The sequence below is a fragment of the Coregonus clupeaformis genome, chromosome 35, assembly GCF_020615455.1.
Source record: "Coregonus clupeaformis isolate EN_2021a chromosome 35, ASM2061545v1, whole genome shotgun sequence".
Classification (NCBI taxonomy): domain Eukaryota; kingdom Metazoa; phylum Chordata; class Actinopteri; order Salmoniformes; family Salmonidae; genus Coregonus; species Coregonus clupeaformis.
This window is the reverse complement of record NC_059226.1, coordinates 11,818,889-11,843,967: the sequence shown is the minus strand read 5'-3', so window position 1 is coordinate 11,843,967 and position 25,079 is coordinate 11,818,889. Positions and strand designations below refer to the sequence as shown.

General features: G+C 41.5%; 1 protein-coding gene across 2 annotated transcripts in view; it reads left to right on the top strand.

The window, feature by feature from the left end:
- Window positions 1-25,079, top strand: part of LOC121550254 (phosphatidylinositol transfer protein beta isoform) — a 49,341-nt gene that overhangs the window by 21,269 nt on the left and 2,993 nt on the right. The window contains exons 5-10 of one of the 2 annotated variants that reach the window (XM_041862432.2): window positions 81-88; window positions 182-283; window positions 580-663; window positions 10,967-11,044; window positions 11,258-11,365; window positions 18,069-18,191. In XM_041862432.2, coding sequence (XP_041718366.1) covers window positions 81-88; window positions 182-283; window positions 580-663; window positions 10,967-11,044; window positions 11,258-11,365; window positions 18,069-18,191 — 503 coding nt within the window. The remainder of the gene's footprint in view (window positions 1-80; window positions 89-181; window positions 284-579; window positions 664-10,966; window positions 11,045-11,257; window positions 11,366-18,068; window positions 18,192-25,079) is intronic. The other variant, XM_041862433.2, reaches the window with a different exon arrangement.

The window sequence follows — 25,079 nt, the reverse complement described above, 5'->3', positions numbered from 1 at the left end:
TATCACCTACCTTCCTATTTCTTTTATGTCTCTCTCTCCCCCCATCTACCTTGTTCATCTTGCTCTAAATCTGGGATCAGTTGTGACCGTAAGTGTTTTTCATTTATAATACCTTATTTCTGTTTACAGTGTGCGTGTACACATTATGCAGACATTTTTTTACTTATTTTTCTTTTCGCAGAATGAATACATGAAGGATGACTTTTTCATTAAGATTGAAACCTGGCACAAACCAGACATGGGGACCACAGAAAATGTGAGAATTTCTCAACATTTTTTTCAAGTAATTATTACCTTAATGCAGACTTAACACAGTATTTGGATTGGGCAATACCAAAACTAAAGATCATTCTGCCATTCAGAATTTTCTCGATTTACAATGTATGTGCAATGCCTTTACCAAGATATTCTACATTAATTTATGCAGAGATAATAAGACAAACTCTCTGGCATTGGCCATCTATAGCTGTGGCATTTATCAAGGTATATGTCATGTATTTCTGTCACTTTCAGTCTAATCTGTATTACACCAGTGGAATCGTATTAACAGTATAAATCCCCCTTACTTTCTCTTTGAAGCCCCATGGTCTTTCCCCAGAGGAATGGGAGGAGGCTGAGGTTGTGCCAATTGACATCGCTGACCGATCACAAGTTGATGATGTGGTAAGTACCTATTAGAGACCCCCTCTAGAGAAAATGAAATATTTCTGTTGAAAATGTATTTTTAAATCCATAGTGTCCTGTTGCTGATTTGTAACTTCCTTAATTGTTGAAAAATGACAATGAGGCTAGGACCACTGTCTTACCTCATCTTACCCAAAAAACGTAAAATCTATTGTTCTGTTTGTTTTTGTTATCATGATTTTGTGAATGAACAATGTATAGCTGCAGGGATCTTCAACCTGGGATCTGCTGTCAAAGTTATAAAATATTTATATTTCATATAAGTCAATCATGTTATGAAAACCTGTCAACCCATCCACATTCAAAGCCCTTGTTCTTGTACCTGTAAATCAATCAGCAGTAAAGATTAAACTTAAAAGTTTAGGTATCATTAAAAAATGTATGTCATTTCATTTAGGCTAAAGTGAGATGAAGAAAATCACCCAACATTGAAGAGGTGATTCCGAACTTAACAGTAAACTGTTGTTTTACATGCCTAGTTGATGGAAGTGGAAACAATGTGAGTTTGGGCAGCAAAATTATACTGAAAAATGTCTCATTTGAACTCCAGCAGACCTGAAGAGGTGCAATATTAATGTGTCAGGGGCACGTTGTCTTACCATTCGAGTGCGTAGTGGCCAACTTGGCTGTAACCGTTGCTGTTTTTCAGGGTTATCACGACTAAACTAGAGGGCCGTCTGCTCCTCTGAAATTCCTGTCCTGGAGCTTTGTTTCAGACCTTGCTGTTGAAAGTAAAGATAGTTACACCAGTCCCCCCCCCTCAGCTTCCCTCACAACCATATACACTCAGGTTCAAAATTACTGGCACCCTTGATAAAGATGAGCAAAAAAGACTATCAAATAAATCATTATTATTTTGTACTAATACAGTTGCTCAGATAAAGAGTTTGTTTAACTAGTAATCAAAATTATTGGCATCCCTGTTTTTAAATACCTTTCATTGCCTAACTTTGCAAGGATAACAGCACTGAGCCTTAAAAAAATATATAATGACATTGGAGTGATCTTAGACCATTCTTCCATACAAAATCTTTCCAGATCCTTGATATACTTCGCCTGTGCTTATGGGTTGCCCTCTTCAATTCAAACCACAGGTTTTCAATGGGGTTCAGGGCAGGCACCATAACGAATCATTTGGACGGGCCTTTGATTTACATAGGGGGGTACATTTTCTTCACTGGACCTCCTTTTTTAATGGGTTTTAAAAATGTACTGAAAAATGTATTACCTTTTTAATGTTGCATGAATACAACCAGTCATGATGTTTTCATCTGATTGTCAAACAAATAACTTCAAAAAGTAGGTTACCTTTGTTTGTCTATTTATAAGATTTCCCCATTAGCTGCTGCCAAGGCAGCAGCTACTCTTCCTTGGGTGGGTCCAAACACATTAAGGCACTTACATTACATATAAAACAAAAAAATTAACAGTACATCATATAACATTATAACTCCACCAATTGTTTGGGTATACAATATAGTTCAATATTTGTATTTATTTTATTGTCTTTTTGCTCTTCTTTATCAAAGGTGCTAATACTTTTGGACCTGACTGTATATCCCCTGATCCAGGTCAGGAATTTAACCAGGGCTCAGGGTAAAAATGCTCTGTAAAATTAATTTAAACGTTTTCAATTACGATGACGAGGGCAACAAAATGCCCCCGGAAATTAGTTGAAAATGGCAGCCATTGTGGTCAGGGAGAAATCCAAACCAGTCTAATTGGAATGAATGGCATCAGAGGTATAGGTGACGCATTTCCTGATTTAATTGTGCAGGACAATAAAAGTATGGCATGTGATGTATCAGAAATTGTGTAATAGAATTATAGTCAACCTAAAATATTGTCATATAATCATAAATACAGTTTATACGGGTTTTAAGCAAATGTTCTGTATAAATAGCCTCTAAAATATATGTAAACTGACCATACATTATTTTTTTACTGGAAAGCTGTGAGTTCTATTATATGATACAATAGACCAAATCAGAATGTTTGTGAACAAAGCCGTTCCGGGTTGCGAACGTCGGAGAGCTGAACTCAAGAACGCATAGGAAACCATACGGCATATTTAATTGTTTTAAGATGTTCATACCTAGGGCTGTGGCGGTCATGAAATTCTGTCAAGACAGTGATTGTCAAGATAATAACTGCCGGTCTCACGGTAATTGACTGTTAATTAACAAAAACACATTTAGCATGGTGTAGGCTACATTCCACGCATAGCCTACAAGCCACTGATGCAGACCTTTTGGAACATCTACGTTTTAAAAAGTCTAATAAATCCATGTAATGTAGCCTACACCATCACAATAAATCCATTGTTTATTTATTATTTATTAAGATATGAAGAAAATGTAGTCTATTTCAGAAGAGTTTATACAATTGAACATAGCTGAATAAAATGGAAAGGATATTTTCTCCACAAACGATTTGAGGGAGTGCGCACAAGCGGCTATTCTGTGTTGAGCGGTTAACAAAGAAACAGGTCCTCCTATATTCTTAATTTAGAGTTATTTATGCAACTTTAGTTGTGATACAAACATTGGGCTATATGTTTGGATTTGTAATACATTAAGGCTGCATGATGCGACTAATGATTTGAAAAAAGTAACATGAAAGGCATGAGCTCCTAGTTATTTGCGCAGCCTGCACACACTTCATCAGTCTCTCATTCACAATTTGACAAGCACTTGATAATGCCTAGAATTTCCTGGCGGCATCCCCTTTGTGTGGCCGTAATGCCCCCTAAAAAAATCCATGCCTTTTGCAGCCAGTGGCCATTGGTGTCCATGGGCTGAATATAATAATTATAATTCCCTTCTCCCGGCTGTGTGCTCCAAAGCACCTCTCACTCACATGGCTCTTTCAGATAGCTCAATTCTTATTAACCAATGCCTGTCACATGATCGGGTCTTTCTCACAGGCTACAAGTGAAGACCGACACATCGGGGATGCAACTGCGCGCGTCCTTATCCAATTCCGAGGCGCATATTGAGGATATTGGAAGAACTGTCCACATTTACTTTTCGTCAGCCAACAAGATGAGTAGGCCTAACGAACAGCAAAAGCACTAGCCTATGTCAATCTACTATCCCCCATAGTACAAAAGTTGACCTATTCTGTGCGAGAAATACCAACCCGGACCAATTTGCGACCGGGCTTTGACTTCCTGGCTGATGTCTTGAGATGTTGCTTCAATATATATCCACGTGGTTTTCCTTCCTCATGATGCCGTCTGTTTTGTGGGGTGCACCAGTCCCTCCTGCAGCGGAGGACCCCCACAGCGTGATGCTGCCGCCCCGTGCTTCGCGGTTGGGATGGTGTTCTTCGGCTTGCAGGCAACCCCCTTTTTCCTCCAAGCATGGCGATGGTCGTTGTGGCCAAGCAGTTCTATTTTTGCTTCATCGGATCAGAGGACTTTTCTCCGGGAAGTGCGGTCTTTGTCCCCATGTGCAGTTGCGAACCGTGGTCTGGCTTTTTGTGGCGGTTTTGGAGCGGTGGCTTCTCCCTTGCTGAGCGGCCTTTCAGGTTGTGTCGATATAGGACTACTTTTGCTGTGGCTGTGGATGCTTTTGTGCCTGTTTCCTCCAGCATCTTCACAGGGTCCTTTGCTGTTGTTCTGGGATTGATTTGCACTTTTCGCACCAAAGTGCGTTCGTCTCTGGGAGACGGAGCGCGTCTCCTTCTTGAGCGGTGTGGCGGCTGCGTGGTTCCATGGTGTTTGTACTTGCGTGCTATGGTTTGTGCAGATGAACGTGGTACCTTCGGGCGTTTGGAGGTTGCTCCCAGGGATGAACCAGACTTGTGGAGGTCTACAAATCTTTTTCTGGGGTCTTGGCTGATTTCTTTTGATTTTCCCATGATGTCAAGCAGGGAGGCGCTGAGTTTGGGGGTGGGCCTTGGGATGCATCCGCGGGTGCACCTCCAGTTGACTCAAATGATGTCAATTAGCCTATCAGAAGCTTCTAAAACATGACTTTTTCTGGAATGTTCCAAGCTGTTTAAAGGCACAGTCAACTTAGTGTTTGTGGTCCTCTGTAGCTCAATTGGTAGAGCATGGCGCTTGTAACGCCAGGGTAGTGGGTTCGATCCCCGGGACCACCCATACGTAAAAATGTATGCGCACATGACTGTAAGTCGCTTTGGATAAAAGCGTCTGCTAAATGGAATATTATTATTATTATTATTATTATTATTATAAATAAATATTCCAAACATAGTCTGGGACAGTTGTGGGATGCGATAGATCCCAAATTAATACAACCACTAGCATAAAAAAAAAAAAAAAAATGTTTTTAAGCAATGAGGCTGGCGCAACAGATATAGAACGTTTAGCTTAAAATGTTGATAAATTATTAGGATATTTCTTCACATTATAAGCGCATACGGCAGTAGGCTGTAACCGCGAATGTTCCAAAAGGCAGTCAATTTGCTTAAAAACACAATTTTCAAAAGTGACCGCAAATGTGATTAGCATGTAATGCTTTTATTATGAAGGCACATTTTTATGGTGAAAGGTATCTTCCCCAAACTTGAAACTCATGCGCTGCGTATGTATGCCACTTAGGCTGTACACCCGTTGTAAAGCGAATTAATGTGCTAAATTTTAAGAAGTTATTTGGCCACTTTAGTTGTCATCCAAACCTTATCAAAACATACAGTGCCTTCGGAAAGTATTCAGACCCCTTGACCTTTTCCACATTTTGTTACGTTACAGCCTTATTCTAAAAGATTTAAATTGTTTTTTTTCCCACATCAATCTACACACAATACCCCACAATGACAAAGCAAAAACAGGTTTTTAGACATTTTTGCAAATGTATACGGAAATATAACATTTACGTAAGTATTCAGACTCTTTACTCAGTACTTTGTTGAAGCACCTTTGGCAGCGATTACAGCCTTGGGTATGATGCTACAAGAGTGGCACACCTGTATTTGGGGAGTTTTTTTCCATTCTTCTCTGCAGATCCTCTCAAGATCTGTCAGGTTGGATGGGGAGTGTCGCTGCACAGCTATTTTCAGGTCTCTCCAGAGATGTTCGATCGGATTCAAGTCCGGGCTCTGGCTGGGCCACTCAAGGACATTCAGAGACTTGTCCCGAAGCCACTCCTGCGTTGTCTTGGCTGTGCTTAGGGTCGTTGTCCTGTTGGAAGGTGAACCTTCCTGAGGTCCTGAGCGCTCTGAAGCAGGTTTTCATCAAGGATCTCTCTGTACTTTGCTCCGTTCATTTTTCCCTCGATCCTGACTAGTCTCCCAGTCCCTACCGCTGAAAGACATTGCCACAGCATGATGCTGCCACCACCATGCTTCACCATAGGAATGGCACCAGGTTTCCTCCAGACGTGACGGAATTCAGGCCAAAGAGTTAAATCTTGGTTTCACCAGACCAGAGAATCTTCTTTCTCATGGTCTCAGTCCTTAAGGTACTTTTTGGCAAACTCCAAGTGGGCTGTCATGTGCTTTTTTACTGAGGAGTGGCTTCCATCTGGCCACTCTACCATAAAAGCCTGATTTGGTGGAGTGCTGCAGAGATGGTTGTCCTTCTGGAAGGTTCTCCCATCTCCACAGAGGAGCTCTGTCAGTGACCAAGGCCCGTCTCCCCCGATTGCTCAGTTTGGCCGGGCGGCCAGCTCTAGGAAGAGTCTTGGTGGTTCCAAACTTCTTCCATTTAAGAATAATGGAGGCCACGGTGTTCTTGGGAACCTTTAATGCTGCAAACTGTTTTTGGTACCCTTCCCCAGATCTGTGCCTCGACACAATCATGTCTTGGAGCTCTACGGACAATTCCTTCGACCTTATGGCTTTGTTTTTGCTCTGACATGCACTGTCAACTGTGGGACCTTATATAGACAGGTGTGTGCCTTTCCAAATCATGTCCAATTAATTGAGTTTACCACAGGTGGACTCCAATCAAGTTGTAGAAACATCTCAAGGATGATCAATGGAAACAGGATGCACCTGAGCTCAATTTCGAGTCTCATAGCAAAGTGTCTGAATACTAATGTAAATAAATACATTTTCACACATTTCTAAAAATCTGTTTTCGCTTTTCTATTATGGGGTATTGTGTGTAGATTGATGAGGAATATTTTTAATTCAATCAATTTTACAATAAGGCTGTAACGTAACAAAATGTGGAAAAAGGGAAAGAGTCTGAATACTTTCCGTATTCTGTATAGGCCTATGGGCTAGGCTACATGAGTTTGGGACTATGATTTGAAAAAGTTGCAAAAAACAGGCATGCACTGTTTCTTTCCTTACTGCACACAAGCTGGGAATCATTCACAAGTGATAAATATCATTCACAAGTGATAGGCTAATATTGTCACCCATCAGACTGTTCTTGATTTAATCTTGTCTTTACTAAATAATATGTAAAATTTGTTTTGATTTAGAATGGACCGTTATCATGCACCTGTCTCAACAGTGGCAGGGGGAAAAAATACTTGTCATCTATGCACTTAAATAGTGAATGGAGGACGCTTTTCCTGTGGTTCATTTTCATGCCAGTCAGGTAGGCTATACTCATGTTGTAAAGAGAAGCAATGTGCTTAATATTAGGAAAGTTGAGAAATAAATATAGTAGGCCTAGTCTATAGAAAGCTGATGGGATCCTCTTTTTAATAGAGGACATCACTCTGTTTTCTCACGCAATTGCATTGCCTATAAAAATGTTATGCAACATGAGCTCATGGGCTCTCATTAAGTGTTTGATTAGATTTTCGAACATATTTTCTATTGATGTCAGAGTGATTAGAGGGACAATAGTGCTGAGTACCAGGCAGTTAGCAAGTTTGGTAGGCTACTGATGACCATCAGCAGCATCAGAGCTTGGAAAAGCCTAATTACCGTGACTAAATGGTCATGTGGAATTTGACTGCCATCATGACTCGTGACCGCCAGTGTGGCGGTAATACGGTCACCATAACAGTCAAATACCATGAATTTTAGGTATCAAAAAATAATTAACAATTATTTGGGAAAAAAATGAATTTGGTCCTATAGTCCATAGAAACGCTTTTAATAACACATTCATAAATGGCAAAAAAGACAGTGAAAAAATAAATCATAAGGTTTTGAAGTGTCTGTCCTAGGAGATATAAGAAAGGACATTTTATTGTTGCAGTCGGAAGTTTACATACACCTTAGCCAAATACATTTAAACTCAGTTTTTCACAATTCCTGACATTTAATCCTAGTAAAAATTCCCTGTTTTAGGTCAGTTAGGATCACCAATTTATTTTAAGAATGTGAAATGTCAGAATAATAGTACAGAGTGATTTTATTTCAGCTTTTATTTCTTTCATCACATTCCCAGTGGGTCAGAAGTTTACATACACTCCAATTAGTATTTGGTAGCATTGCCTTTAAATAGTTTAACTTGGGTCAAACGTTTCGGGTAGCCTTCCACAAGCTTCCCACAATAAGTTGTGTGAATTTTGGCCCATTCCTCCTGACAGAGCTGGTGTAACTGAGTCAGGTTTGTAGGCCTCCTTGCTCGCACACGCTTCAGTTCTGCCCACAAATGTTCTATAGGATTGAGGTCAAGGCTTTGTGATGGCCACTCCAATACCTTGACTTTGTTGTCCTTAAGCCATTTTGCCACAACTTTGGAAGTATGCTTGTGGTCATTGTCCATTTGGAAGACCCATTTGCGGCCAAGCTTTAACTTCCTGACCGATGTCTAGAGATGTTGCTTCAATATATCCACATAATTTTCCTTCCTCAAGATGCCATCTATTTTGTGAAATGCACCAGTCCCTCCTGCAGCAAAGCACCCCCACAGCATGATGCTGCCACCCCTGTGCTTCACGGTTGGGATGGTGTTCTTCGGCTTGCAAGCTGCCCCCTTTTTCCTCCAAACATAACGATGGTCATTATAAATAATAATAATAAGAAAATAATAATTATAATGGTCATTATGGCCAAACAGTACAATCTTTGTCCCCATGTGCAGTTGCAAACCGTAGTCTGGCTTTTTTATGGGGGTTTTGGAGCAGTGGCTTCTTCCTTGTTGAGCGGCCTTTCAGGTTATGTCGATATAGGATTTGTTTTACTGTGGATATAGATACTTTTGTACCTGTTTCCTCCAGCATCTTCACAAGGTCCTTTGCTGTTCTGGGATTGATTTGCACTTTTCGCACCAAAGTACGTTCATCTGTAGGAGACAGAACGCGTCTCCTTCCTGAGCGGGATGACGGCTGCGTGGTCCCATGGTGTTTATACTTGCGTACTATTGTTTGTACAGATGAACGTGGTACCTTCAGGTGTTTGGAAATTGCTCCCAAGGATGAACCAGACTTGTGGAGGTCTACAGTTTTTTTTTTCTGAGGTCTTGGCTGATTTCTTTGGATTTTCCCATGATGTCAAGCAAAGAGGCACTGAGTTTGAAGTTAGACCTTGAAATACATCCACAGGTACACCTCCAATTGACTCAAATTATATCAATTAGCCTATCAGAAGCTTCTAAAGCAATTACATCATTTTCTGGAATTTTCCAAGCTGTTTAAAGGCACAGTCAACTGAGTGTATGTAAACTTCTGACCCACTGGAATTGTGATACAGTGAATTATAAGTGAAATAATCTGTCTAAACAATTGTTGGAAAAATTACTTGTGTTATGCACAAAGTAGATGTCCTTACTGACTTGCCAAAACTATAGTTTGTTAACAAGACATTTGTGGTTGAAAAACGAGTGTTTGTAAACTTCCGACTTCAACTGTATATATTTTTTGGACACATATATAACCCCTTATTTTTGTTTGCACTAAAGTACCTCCATACTTCCATTTATTTGAATGGGTTACCTTCAGACGAGTTCTGTGGGGCTTGTGGGGGCCATAGAGTAAAACGGAGTACACACGCTTCTGTCTATTTGAGCTGGTCAGTATGTGTAGGTAATCCTGTCTAATGCAGCTTTTATTTTTTAAATATATCGCGTAGTAGAACTGCGTAAGTGTTGCTCTCCACTTTCTGGAGGACTGACTTCTAAAATCAGTGGAATTAGAGTATGATAGCTAAGGCGATGGAGAAAACACCTGTCTCCGGATTACATCTTCAAACTAAGGGCAACCATGGCATCCGTGACAGAGAGGGAGAAGCGTCCAGCCATGTATACGGGTAAGATAGTGTAGCTAGCTACATTTTCAGATAATACACGTTTCTAATTTTGTCAGAAAGTCGTTTTCATTTCAAGTTAAAGTGTACTGTTAGCTAGCGTTACGCGTATGATCTGTGTAGTAATATTATTCGTATCTCAGAGCCATTTGCTTTGCTAGTTATAGCCTAATGTTAGCTAGCTGACATTGAACCTGGTTGGTTAGCTACCTGCAGATTCATGCAGGGTAGTAACGTCATGAGTTGGGATTATGGTTCATTGTTTAGCTAGCTAGCACATGTCTTAACAAAATACTTTACTATGCAAGTATCCATTTCAATAGAATGTTCATGATGTCACTGCGACACGACAGCTGTTGATAGACGTAGCTGGTGAATTCACTCTGGCTATCTACTTCGATTTCAGAGCACTCTCGTCTGAGTGTGCCAGAGTGCAGAATAACTGACAAATTTACGAATGCTCAACACCCATTGAATATGGCCGGTGTCAGTAAACGTTGGCAAAAAAGTGTAATTAAATTGTTGCAAGCAGCACAGTTGCAGTCACCAACGCTCTGGATAACAGCCTAACCAGCTCTGCTAGGGCAAGTAAAATGGTCAGTGTGAGCTGTTCTCTCATTTGTGTCTGGAAGTAGCTAGCCAACGTTAGCCAGTTAGCTTGGGTGCTTGACAGCTGTTGTTAGGACAGAACGCTCAGATCAACCCTTAAAGAGATGGGTGGGGCTAAAGCTTAAGAGGCTGTGAACGATGCTGAATGGGTGTAGACAAAGAGGAGCTCTCCCTTAGGTACCAAAACATTCAAAGTTTATCAACTTTCAAAGCAGAATTACTTTCCCATTGTTCCTCAACTGTAGTGTATGATATACCATTATCTAGCTCTGAGTCTGTACTTTTATCCAATGTAAAAAATAAAATAAAAATAATAATAATATTAAAATTTTACTACATAAGACCGAATCAAGCCAGTCGGTCACAAATATCTTATCACAGCACTGGCAAACCATGGTTGACAAACTCCCTGACCAAAATTGTTGACTTTTTATAACATTTAAGAAGGTTCATGTCCATTCTAGTAGTCTAATTCCTAATTCTATGGATACTGTAGTCTGTATATAAAATGTATACATATTAAATACATTTTCTCTGTTTTCATATGTAGGACTATAAGCCAGAGGAAGACCCATCCATCTTCCATTCTGAGAAAACTGGAAGAGGACCCCTGGGACCAGGATGGAAGGCATGTCTGAAATCACACTTTAATTTACCATATGGGACCATAGATTTTATGTATCATAAAAGCAGCGTGACATTTTCAAAGTAAAATAAGCATATTTGTTTCCCCAATCTAGCTTTGAATAGAAATGTGATTCACATGTTAAACCTGGGTATCCTTTGCCCCTCTCATTCCTCCCCTTGTTTGTGTCTATTCACTCTCTATTTTCCTGTGTAGAAGGAGCTCCACAACAGTAACTGTCCCTATATGACTGCCTATAAGCTTGTAACGGTGCATTTCCGCTGGTGGGGGCTGCAGGGACGAGTGGAGAACTTTATTCACAAGGTAAGAGCTCAGAAGAGTTAAGATCATCATTACATTCACTAGACTTGTTGCTGCACCGTCTTCTTCACAGGTCCCCAGATTTTAAACGTTTCTATTGACATTACAACCTTTTCTTACCTTTTGATGTGGCTTGGCAAATCAAGATTCTTGCTGCGCAGCTCAAATTTAGCATGCATTAAACAAACTATTCAACTTTGCCAACAACTTTGAATGGAAAACATTTTACACTGTTGAATAATGCAACTAAAACATATTTCACTCGTCAATAATGCAACAATTCACAAGCATAGACAGACAATTAAAATGTTTATTTTCTCATCCGTAAACTCAATTACAAAACAATAGCACATATCAGCTACTGCTAGCTAGCTAACAACATTAGCTTCATTATTATATTATTATTAGTATTATTATTATTATTATTTGGCTTCATTAGCCTAGTACAGTAACGTTATCATAGTGTTATTTTTATTACGCATTGCTAGGTAGCATGCTAAAGAAAATAATAGACTGTTGGGTACTAGTTAGCTGAATACTAATGTTAGCCACTATCTGAACCATGGTTTGATCAATATCATGAAAATCGTTACATGAAATAAAAGCAAATTGTGACTGAAGATGTTGGTCACTGGGAGTATATATTTAACCTTTATTTAGCCAGGGAGTCATGCTGAGACCACGGTTTCTTTTGAAGATGAGCCCTGTGCAAGAACAAGTCAATAAACAATAATTACACTATACACATAAAATTACACTGCATGAAATGCAAACACAGAACATGAAAAGCAAAACACAATCATATGAAACAAACACATTCTTAGCCAGTTATAATTGTAATGGTTTAGCAGATAATAAGAAAATAAGAAAAATATTTACATGGCTCAAAGAGAAGGAATATAATATCTATTGCAGATTCTTACCTTTTGATGTGGCTTGGCAACGCCATTAAAAGTTGTTGGCAAAGTTGAATAGTTTGTGTAATGCATGCTAAATTTGAGCTGCGCAGCAAGAATCTTGCGTTGCCAAGCCACATCAAAAGGTAAGAATCTGCAATAGATATTATATTCCTTCGACGACACAACAGTGGTAGGCCTGATCACCGACAACGATGAGACAGCCTATAGGGAGGAGGTCAGAGACCTGGCCGTGTGGTGCCAGGATAACAACCTCTCCCTCAACGTGACCAAGACAAAGGAGATGATTGTGGACTACAGGGGGAAAAAAAAGAGGACTGAGCACGCCCCCATTCTCATCGACAGGGCTGTAATGGAACAGGTTGAGAGCTTCAAGTTCCTTGGTGTCCACATCACCAACGAACTATCATGGTCCAAACACACCAAGACAGTCGTGAAGAGGGCACGACAAAGCCTATTCCCCCTCAGGAGACTGAAAAGATTCGGCATGGGTCCTCAGATCCTCAAAAAATTCTACAGCTGCACCATCGAGAGCATCCTGACTGGTTGCATCACCGCCTGGTATGGCAACTGCTCGGCCTCCGACCGCAAGGCACTACAGAGGGTAATGCGTACGGCCCAGTACATCACTGAGGCCAAGCTTCCTGCCATCCAGGACCTCTATACCAGGCGGTGTCAGAGGAAGGCCTTCAAAATTGTCAGACTCCAGCCACCCTAGTCATAGACTGTTCTCTCTGCTACCGCACGGCAAACGGTACTGGAGTGCCAAGTCTAGGTCCAAAAGACTTCTCAACAGCTTCTACCCCCAAGCTATAAGACTCCTGAACAGCTAATCATAGGCTACCCGGACTATTTGCACTGACCCCCACCCCATCATTTTACGCTGCTGCTACTCTGTTAATTATTTATGCATAGTCACTTTAACTCTACCCACATGTACATATTACTTCAACTACCTCAACTAGCCGGTGCCCCCGCACATTGACTCTGCACCGGTACCCCCCTGTATATATAGCCTCCCTACTGTTATTTTATTTTACTTCTGCTCTTTTTTGTTGTTTTATTTTACTTTTTTATTAAAAATAAATGCACTGTTGGTTAAGGGCTGTAAGTAAGCATTTTACTGTAATGTCTGCACCTGTTGTATTCGGCGCATGTGGCCAAAAAAAATTGAATTTGATTTTGAAACCCATTCAACAATTTTAGATGAAGTTGTGTGGAAAAAGGACGGGGGTGGGGCAAAATATACTTCTCCCATGGGCAAAGAAACTCAAAAGGGGTGATGATATTAATTAACATTAATTTTGATCCGAATGTGCAAATTGTCCAAACAGATCCGCAAGGTGGATGGATTATTTAAAATACAGTGAGGGGAAAAAAGTATTTGATCCCCTGCTGATTTTGTACGTTTGCCCACTGACAAAGGAATGATCAGTCTATAATTTTAATGGTAGGTTTATTTGAACAGTGAGACAAAGAAATCCGAAAAAACGCATGTCAAAAATGTTATAAATTGATTTGCATTTTAATGAGGGAAATAAGTATTTGACCCCCTCTCAATCAGAAAGATTTCTGGCTCCCCGGTGTCTTTTATACAGGTAACGAGCTGAGATTAGGAGCACACTCTTAAAGGGAGTGCTCCTAATCTCAGCTTGTTATCTGTATAAAAGACACCTGTCCACAGAAGCAATCAATCAATCAGATTCCAAACTCTCCACCATGGCCAAGACCAAAGAGCTCTCCAAGGATGTCAGGGACAAGATTGTAGACCTACACAAGGCTGGAATGGGCTACAAGACCATCGCCAAGCAGCTTGGTGAGAAGGTGACAACAGTTGGTGCGATTATTCGCAAATGGAAGAAACACAAAAACTGTCAATCTCCCTCAGCCTGGGGCTCCATGCAAGATCTCACCTCGTGGAGTTGCAATGATCATGAGAACGGTGAGGAATCAGCCCAGAACTACACGGAAGGATCTTGTCAATGGTCTCAAGGCAGCTGGGACAATAGTCACCAAGAAAACAATTGGTAACACACTACGCCGTGAAGAACTGAAATCCTGCAGCGCCCGCAAGGTCCCCCTGCTCAAGAAAGCACATATACAGGGCCGTCTGAAGTTTGCCAATGAACATCTGAATGATTCAGAGGAGAACTGGGTGAAAGTGTTGTGGTCAGATGAGACCAAAATCGAGCTCTTTGGCATCAACTCAACTCGCCGTCTTTGGAGGAGGAGGAATGCTGCCTATGACCCCAAGAACACCATCCCCACCGTCAAACATGCTTTGGGGGTGTTTTTCTGCTAAGGGGACAGGACAACTTCACCGCATCAAAGGGACGATGGACGGGGCCATGTACCGTCAAATCTTGGGTGAGAACCTCTTTCCCTCAGCCAGGGCATTGAAAATGGGTCGTGGATGGGTATTCCAGCATGACAATGACCCAAAACACACGGCCAAGGCAACATAGGAGTGGCTCAAGAAGAAGCACATTAAGGTCCTGGAGTGGCCTAGCCAGTCTCCAGACCTTAATCCCATAGAAAATCTGTGGAGGGAGCTGAAGGTTCGAGTTGCCAAACGTCAGCCTCGAAACCTTAATGACTTGGAGAAGATCTGCAAAGAGGAGTGGGACAAAATCCCTCCTGAGATGTGTGCAAACCTGGTGGCCAACTGCAAGAAACGTCTGACCTCTGTGATTGCCAACAAGGGTTTTGCCACCAAGTACTAAGTCATGTTTTGCATAGGGGTCAAATACTTCTTTCCCTCATTAAAATACAAATCAATTGATAACATTTTTGAAATGCGTGTTTACGGATTTTGTTGTTGTTGTTCTGTCTCTCACTGTTCAAATAAACCTACCATTAAAAATTATAGACTCATGTCTTTGTCAGTGGGCAAACATACAAAATCAGCAGGGGATTACATACTTTTTTCCCTCACTGTGTGTATACGCACATATTTATTGTTAAATGTATTGTTTAATTCTAATGATCCTGTGTCTTGTAGTTCAGAGTGTATATTAACGATCTATTTGTGTGAGGTGAGTCTACCTGACAGCAGTAACCCAAACCTCCTTTCTCTATGATTTTATTTGACCATGTCACTGCCTAAATACCACAAAGTTACAGGGTTAAGAAAGAGTATCCACATTTACACCTCTGCTCTACTCTCTGCAGTAGTCGTGTTTGATTGATTTTCAACCTGGGGAGGAGGGTTGTATTGTATAATGCTGTACAATACAAACATTTCCCAAATTTGTTAATGGGTTAAATTGTTCAAATTCACACAATTTATGTGATAACAGAATTTCAACTGTATTTCACTCAACATTCCAAACGGCACATACAGTGGGGAGAACAAGTATTTGATACACTGCCGATTTTGCAGGTTTTCCTACTTACAAAGCATGTAGAGGTCTGTAATTTTTATCATAGGTACACTTCAACTGTGAGAGATGGAATCTAAAACAAAAATCCAGAAAATCACATTGTATGATTTTTAAGTAATTAATTAGCATTTTATTGCATGACATAAGTATTTGATACATCAGAAAAGCAGAAGTTAATATTTGGTACAGAAACCTTTGTTTGCAATTACAGAGATCATACGTTTCCTGTAGGTCTTGACCAGGTTTGCACACACTGCAGCAGGGATTTTGGCCCACTCCTCCATACAGATCTTCTCCAGATCCTTCAGGTTTCGGGGCTGTCGCTGGGCAATACGGACTATCAGCTCCCTCCAAAGATTTTCTATTGGGTTCAGGTCTGGAGACTGGCTAGGCCAATCCAGGACCTTGAGATGCTTCTTACGGAGCCACTCCTTAGTTGCCCTGGCTGTGTGTTTCAGGTCGTTGTCATGCTGGAAGACCCAGCCACGACCCATCTTCAATGCTCTTACTGAGGGAAGGAGGTTGTTGGCCAAGATCTCGCGATACATGGCCCCATCCATCCTCCCCTCAATACGGTGCAGTCGTCCTGTCCCCTTTGCAGAAAAGCATCCCCAAAGAATGATGTTTCCACCTCCATGCTTCACGGTTGGGATGGTGTTCTTGGGGTTGTACTCATCCTTCTTCTTCCTCCAAACACGGCGAGTGGAGTTTAGACCAAAAAGCTCTATTTTTGTCTCATCAGACCACATGACCTTCTCCCATTCCTCCTCTGGATCATCCAGATGGTCATTGGCAAACTTCAGACGGGCCTGGACATGCGCTGGCTTGAGCAGGGGGACCTTGCGTGCGCTGCAGGATTTTAATCCATGACGGCGTAGTGTGTTACTAATGGTTTTCTTTGAGACTGTGGTCCCAGCTCTCTTCAGGTCATTGACCAGGTCCTGCCGTGTAGTTCTGGGCTGATCCCTCACCTTCCTCATGATCATTGATGCCCCACGAGGTGAGATCTTGCATGGACCCCAAACCGAGGGTGATTGACCATCATCTTGAACTTCTTCCATTTTCTAATAATTGCACCAACAGTTTTTGCCTTCTCCCCAAGCTGCTTGCCTATTGTCCTGTAGCCCATCCCAGCCTTGTGCAGGTCTACAATTGTATCCCTGATGTCCTTACACAGCTCTCTGGTCTTGGCCATTGTGGAGAGGTTGGAGTCTGTTTGATTGAGTGTGTGGACAGGTGTCTTTTATACAGGTAACGAGTTCAAACAGGTGCAGTTAATACAGGTAATGAGTGGAGAACAGGAGGGCTTCTTAAAGAAAAACTAACAGGTCTGTGAGAGACGGAATTCTTACTGGTTGGTAGGTGATCAAATACTTATGTCATGCAATAAAATGCAAATTAATTACTTAAAAATCATACAATGTGATTTTCTGGATTTTTGTTTTAGATTCCGTCTCTCACAGTTGAAGTGTACCTATGATAAATATTACAGACCTCTACATGCTTTGTAAGTAGGAAAACCTGCAAAATCGGCAGTGTATCAAATAGTTGTTCTCCCCACTGTACATCAGTGCTGGTATAACATGGAGCAAGATAAATGCAGGTGAATGTCTGAGAATTGGATTAAGAGCAAACTTCTGGCTGGGTTTGGGCATAACACCCCAATCATAATAAAGATACAGTATTAAACTGTTGAGGTGAACACAGAGCCTTTTCACATTTGTATGAACTGTCAAAAAGTAATGAAAAACACGTGTTCACAATAGAAAGACACGTTAGGATTTTCAGAATAACTGCTCCAGTCTATTTACCCACCATTTAGTCGGGGAGCGAGACTTTTGCTTGAATAATTCAGTTTTTCTTCAAGAACAACATGTATTTTTAAATGTGTGGTTTTATATTTGGTATAAGAACTTTTTCAGTTTCACTTGAACTGGTTCTGAGCTGCTGTAAACTGCAGTTCCCTCCCACAGAGAGAAAGCCTTCAAAGATCCCGGCAAAAAATCAATTGTCCTGCATGATCTCTTTGTGGGAGTACATTCCCATGATCTTTAAAAAATATATATAAAGCAGATTGGAAAATATATATATTTGTAACATGCACTACTAGATTTAGTATTGGTCAATAAGAGAATTCTAATTGTGTAAGCAAGGTTGAGAACCCCTGCAGTGCTTAAAAACACATCCTCTCATTGTCTCCTCCCTTTCATCTGCACTGATTGGAAAGAACTTGACAGGGGAAGACAATAAGGTGAAGGTTGTCATTAGGCTGGTTTTTACCTAGTCACTTCTTTCAGATCAGTGCAATGACAATTAGAAAAAGAGCTACATAAGAATATATCTCTCTCTCTCACCACACTCTCATATCCCCTCTTCTGCCCTCCATCCCTCCCCCTCCTGGAGCAGCAAGAGAAGCGCCTCTTCACGAACTTCCATCGGCAGCTCTTCTGCTGGCTAGACCGTTGGGTGAACCTGACTATGGATGACATCCGCCGGATGGAGGAGGAGACACGTAGAGAGCTGGACCAGGTACGCATTCACAAACCCAGATATTGAATGAATATTGGCCAACTTTTTCACATTTTGTTACGTAACAGCCTTATTCTAAAATGTTTTTTTCTTCCTCATCAATCTACACACGATACCCCATAATGACAAAGCAAAAACAGGTTTTTAGATATTTTTGCAAGTTTATAAAAAAATAAAAACTGATATTACATTTACATACGAATTCAGATCGTTTACTCAGTACTTTGTTGAAGCACCTTTGGCAGCGATTACAGCCTCAAGTCTTCTTGGGTATGATGCTACAAGCTTGGCACACCTGTATTTGGGGAGTTTCTCCCATTCCTCTCTACACAGCTATTTTCAGGTCTCTCCAGAGATGTTAGATCAGGTTTAAGTCCGGGCTCTGGCTGGGCCACTCAAGGACATTCAGAGACTTGTCCCGAAGCCACTGCGTTGTCTTGGCTATGTGCTAATGGTCGTTGTCCTGTTGGAAGGTGAACCTTCGCCCCAGTCGGAGGTCCTGAGCGCTCTGGAGCAGGTTTTCATTAAGGATCTCTCTGTACATTGCTCCTTTCATCTGCCTCAATCCCAGTCCCTGCCGCTGAAAAACATCCCCACAGCATGATGCTGCCACTATCACGCTTCACCGTAGGGATGGTGCCAGGTTTCCTCCAGACGTGACAGTTGGCATTCAGGCCAACAAGTTCAATCTTGGTTTCATCAGACCAGAGAATCTTGTTTCTCATGGTCTGAGAGTCTTTTAGGTGCCTGTTGGCAAACTCCAAGCGGGCAGTCATGTGCCTTTTACTGAAGAGTGGCTTCCGTCTGGCTACTCTACCATAAAGGCCTGATTGGTGGAGTGCTGCAGAGATGGTTGTCCTTCTGGAAGGTTCTCCCATCTCCACAGATGAACTCTAGAGCTCTGTCAGAGTGACCATCGGGTTCTTAGTCACCTCCCTGACCAAGGCCCTTCTCCCCCGATTGCTCAGTTTGGCCGGGCGGCCAGCTCTAGGAAGAGTCTTGGTGGTTCCAAACTTCTTCCATTTAAGGGTGATGGAGGCCACTGTGTTCTTGGGGACCTTCAATGCTGCAAAAAGACAATGGGTCTGAATACTTTTTGAAGGCACTCTATATGACTGCGCCATCAACTTGTTTATTTTGCAGACATCACTTGCTGCTTATATTCAGTCAACATATATTTTAAGAATATCATGGAATATAACAGAACATTTTAGTTTCACTTAGAATTAAAACCTTAGTGTAACAACCGTTTTAGTAAGTAATACGCTACAGTCCAGTTACAGCTTCCTCTGACCAAGTAGAAACAAAAAAATAAGTGTTTTTTCGGGTGTCCATACAAGACAGAGGAATAGCAATTCTTACACTATTGTTCTAAATTCAATTACCCTCTTCTTCATCCTCAGCATTCAGCTAATTCAAATTCAATTTTGAAGTCGTGCACAATTATCAGTTTCTATTTGGTTTATATCGCCTAGTCATTGTCAGCATTCATTCAGGTAGAGACACAGTAGTGCCTTCGGACCCAAAAGCATAATCAGCGCTCTAACTCACCCTTGTGGTGGTGTGGAGCAATATTTTATTTTGTATCTTTTAACCTTTATTTAACTAGGCAAGTCAGTTAAGAACAAATTCTTATTTACAATGACGGCCAAACCCGGACGAAGCAACATGTGATAACATGAAACTACATGTGAAAACGTGTTTTTGGAACACTTCACATGGGAAAGTTCACATAGGAAATAATTTGCAAACACTTCACATGAGATCATGTTGTCACATGTAGTTTCATATTTGCATCCCCATGTGTCGCATTTATTTCACATAAGATCATGTTTTCACATTTATTTTATATCAGCTCATTTAACATGTAGCCAACACTTTACATGTTGCGTTTTATATTTTTGTTCATTTATATAAGCTAAACATTACATTTACAAAGTACTGAAAAATAACTACCTGAAACCACAACTCCCATAATGCAACAACTGACCGGAGCACACGTGAGCTGCCAGCTGTTACAGTGACAGTGATGAGAGAAATGGAACCAACTCAATGAAGTAGGTTCTGTGGTCTACTTACTTGAAGTTAATTACTTCATTTGTCACTTGACAGAGTAATTAAATCTGCAGTTTAAACAATAAAGCGGTCACCCGCCACTGTTTTGGCTAGAGAAATGTAACCACTCTCAAATTAGCTATGGGATGCAAGGACTGACCATCCATGACATAAAAATTATAGTTTCAACAATGTTTTGAGGCTATATCAGGGGTGGGCAAACTCTCTGGCTTGATGGCCACATTGGGATTTCGAAATACAACCGAGGGCCACACAGATGTTTTGGGGTGAGAAGAAATTGCAGGCCAGAAAAGGGGCTTCTACATACACTACCAGTCAAAAGTTTGGACACGCCTACTCATTCCAGGGTTTTTCTTGGAATGAAATGCCAAGAGTGTGCAAAGCTGTCATCAAGGCAAAGGGTGGCTATTTGAAGAATCTCAAATATATAATATAATTTGATTTGTTTAACACTTGTTTTGGTTACTACATGATTCCATATGTGTTATTTCATAGTTTTCATGTCTGCACTATTATTCTACAATGTAGAAAATAGTAAAAATAAAGAAAAACCCTTGAATGAGTAGGTTACACCAGTTCAAGTTGTGGAAATTCTGGGCCATACCGCTATCTAATATTTTTTCCCCATTTTATGGCCCTTTTAACCATTCTAGCACAGATAGAAACTGCAACCAAGTTTCTGTTTATAAAGGCTAATACGAAAATATGTCGAAGGATTGGAATATGGAAAAGGCAACAATTTATACTTGCTTCACAGAGTGACTGAAATGCATTGGAAAGTTCAGGAAAACATCAGGGAAGATAATCGGGTAATAATTGTGTGTGTGTAGAAAATATCTGCATTGCTTTCAATTGTGGTTTCGTCACATTCCCTTCTAACGTATCCTGTACGTGTTCCTGAGAGTCTTAGCTTTCAGGAATGGTGTCATAATAGCTGATGCCGCCAACCGTTCAAAAGCTAGCCAAATTTGTAGGAAGAAAACAGAAACCGCTCCAAAGCCTGGGATATCAACCATTAAAAGTTGGCCTTAGTAGGAGTGACCATAGAATTCTATTGTGTGACCTTACTGAGTAAAGTATTTTAATCATCATTTCATTTTAGCGAATCACACGACTGCGAAGGAAATGGCTCCAAATGGAGGCAGGACCCGGGCAGGAACTTGTGGTGTGCTAGTAAAACATTCCCCCTTGCCTCAGAAGGAGAAAGGCTTGGCTTGCAGTGGGCATTCCAATTAATCCCAAAGGTTTTCGATGGGGTTGCGGTCAGGGCTCTGTGCAGGCCAGTCAAGTTCTTCCACACCGATCTCAGCAAACTATTTCTGTATGACCTCGCTTTGTGAATGGGGGCATTGTCATGCTGAAATAAGAAAGGGCCTTCCCCAAACTGTTGCCACAAAGTTGGAAGCATCGTCTAGAATGTCATTGTATGCTGTAGCGTTGTTTTCCCTTCACTGGAATTTAGGGGTCTAGCCCTAACCATGAAAAACAGCCCAAGGCCATTATTCCTCCTCCAAACTTTACAGTTGGCACTATGAATTGGGGCAGGTAGTGTTCTTCTGGCATCTGCCAAACCCAGATTCGGCCTGCCAGATGGGGAAGCGTGATTCATCACTCCAGACAACGCGTTTCCACTGCTCCGGAATCCAATGGCGGCGCGCTTTACACCACTCCAGCCGACGCTTGGCATTGCGCATGGTGATTTTAGGCTTGTGTGCTGCTGCTCGGCAATGGAAACCCATTTCAATGGAAACAGTTCTGGTGGTGACGTTGCTTCCAGAGGCAGCTTGGAACTTGTTAGTGAGTGTTGCAAGCGAGGACAGACGATTTTTACTCCCTACACGCTTCAGCACTCGGCGGTCCTGTTCTGTGAGCTTGTGTGGCCTACCACTTTGCGGCTGAGCCGTTGTTGTTCCTAGTCGCAGCTGAGCCTTTGTTGCTCCTACACGTTTCCACTTCACAATAACAGCACTTGCAGTTGACTGGGGCAGCTTTAGCAGGGCATACATTTTACGAACTGACTTGTTGAAAAGGTGGCATCCTAGGACGGTGCCACGTTGAAAGTCACTGAGCTCTTCAGTAAGGTCATTCTACTGCCAATGTTTGTCTATGGCGATTTGCATGGCTGTGTGCTCGATTTTATACACTTGTCAGCAACGGGTGTGGCTGAAATAGCCAAATTCACTAATTTGAAGGGGTGTCCACATACTTTTTGTATATATAGTGTAGCTAACTAGCTGTTTTGCTTGCCAGCTCACCCAGAAACACATTAACCAGCTCGATAGTATGTTGTCTTGTCAACCTTTTTAAATGAGTAGCAAGCAAGCTACAAGTTACACCAAATAACAGACATAATGTCTTCTACAGTAGCACATGCGTTGCGACATGCAGAATGCAAATGCACCGCACTGAAAACAAACGACAAACTTCAGGGCTGATTTTCTCTAAACAGCTGATCAGGGATATCTCTGTTGTAACTAGCTATACTGCGCTCAAATTTGTTGATATGCAAGTTATAGCTTAGAATCTCCACTTTTCAACCAGATATAAAGCTCAATGTTTGTTGGGGTAAAGGGGAAATGATCAGTCTATAATTTTAATGGTAGGTTTATTTTAACAGTGAGAGACAGAATAACAAAGAAATCCAGAAAAACGCATGTCAAAAATGTTATAAATTGATTTGCATTTTAATGAGGGAAATAAGTATTTGACCCCCTCTCAATCAGAAAGATTTCTGGCTCCCAGGTGTCTTTTAAACAGGTAACGAGCTGAGATTAGGTACACACTCTTAAAGGGAGTGCTCCTAATCTCAGTTTGTTACCTGTATAAAAGACACCTGTCCACAGAAGCAATCAATCAATCAGATTCCAAACTCTCCACCATGGCCAAGACCAAAGAGCTCTCCAAGGATGTCAGGGACAAGATTGTAGACCTACACAAGGCTGGAATGGGCTACAAGACCATCGCCAAGCAGCTTGGTGAGAAGGTGACAACAGTTGGTGCGATTATTCACAAATGGAAGAAACACAAAAGAACTGTCAATCTCCCTCGGCCTGGGGCTCCATGCAAGATCTCACCTTGTGGAGTTGCAATGATCATGAGAACGGTGAGGAATCAGCCCAGAACTACATGGGAGGATCTTGTCAATGATCTCAAGGCAGCTGGGACCATAGTCACCAAGAAAACAATTGGTAACACACTATGCCGTGAAGGACTGAAATCCTGCAGCGCCCGCAAGGTCCCCCTGCTCAAGAAAGCACATATAAATGCCCGTCTGAAGTTTGCCAATGAACATCTGAATGATTCAGAGGAGAACTGGGTGAAAGTGTTGTGGTCAGATGACACCAACATTGAGCTCTTTGGCATCAACTCAACTCGCCGTGTTTGGAGGAGGAGGAATGACCCCAAGAACACCATCCCCACTGTCAAACATGGAGGTGGAAACATTATGCTTTGGGGGTGTTTTTCTGCTAAGGGGACAGGACAACTTCACTGCATCAAAGGGACGATGGACGGGGCCACGTACCGTCAAATCTTGGGTGAGAACCTCCTTCCCTCAGCCAGGGCATTGAAAATGAGTCGTGGATGGGTATTCCAGCATGACAATGACCCAAAACACACGGCCAAGGCAACAAAGGAGTGGCTCAAGAAGAAGCACATTAAGGTCCTGGAGTGGCCTAGCCAGTCTCCAGACCTTAATCCCATAGAAAATCTGTGGAGGGAGCTGAAGGTTCGAGTTGCCAAATGTCAGCCTCGAAACCTTAATGACTTGGAGAAGATCTGCAAAGAGGAGTGGGACAAAATCCCTCCTGAGATGTGTGCAAACCTGGTGGCCAACTACAAGAAACGTCTGACCTCTGTGATTGCCAACAAGGGTTTTGCCACCAAGTACTAAGTCATGTTTTGCAGAGGGGTCAAATACTTATTTTCCTCATTAAAATGCAAATAAATGTATAACAAGGACATGCGTTTTTCTGGATTTTTTTGTTGTTATTCTGTCTCTCACTGTTCAAATAAACCTACCATTAAAATTATAGACGGATCATTTCATTGTCAGTGGGCAAACGTACAAAATCAGCAGGGGATCAAATACTTTTTTCCCTCACTGTATCATAATTAAAAAAATTGATATACAAATCTGAGTGCCCCATTTTTAAACTTGTTAGAATGGCTACAGTTAACTTAACATGGGAAATGTTGCTAACTAGGTAAACTGTTTCCATTGATCATCCTTGAGATGTTTTTTACAACATGATTGGAGTCCACCTGTGGTGAATTCAATTGATTGGACATGATTTGGGAAGGCACACACCTGTCTATATAAGGTCCCACAGTTGACAGTGCATGTCAGAGTAAAAACCAAGCCATGAGGTTGAAGGAATTGTCCTTAGAGCTCCGAGATAGGATTGTGTCAAGGCACAGATCTGGGGAAGGGTACGAAAACATTTCTGCAGCATTGAAGGTCCCCAAGAACACAGTGGCCTCCATCATTTTTAAATGGAAGAAGTTTGGAACCACCAAGACTCTTCCTAGAGCTGGCTGCCTGGCCAAACTGAGCAATCGGGGAAGAAGGACCTTGGTCATGGAGGTGACTAAGAACCCGATGGTCACTCTGACAGAGCTCCAGAGTTCCTCTGTGGAGATGGGAGAACCTTCCAGAAGGATAACCATCTCTGCAGCACTCCACCAATCAACAAAATGTGGAAAAAGTCAAGGGGTCTGTATACTTTATGAATGCACTTAACATAATAATGATGCTGATGCATGATTTTTCCTTGCTCAGAAAAGTTGCTGTCTTGTTAGGACACTGTTCAC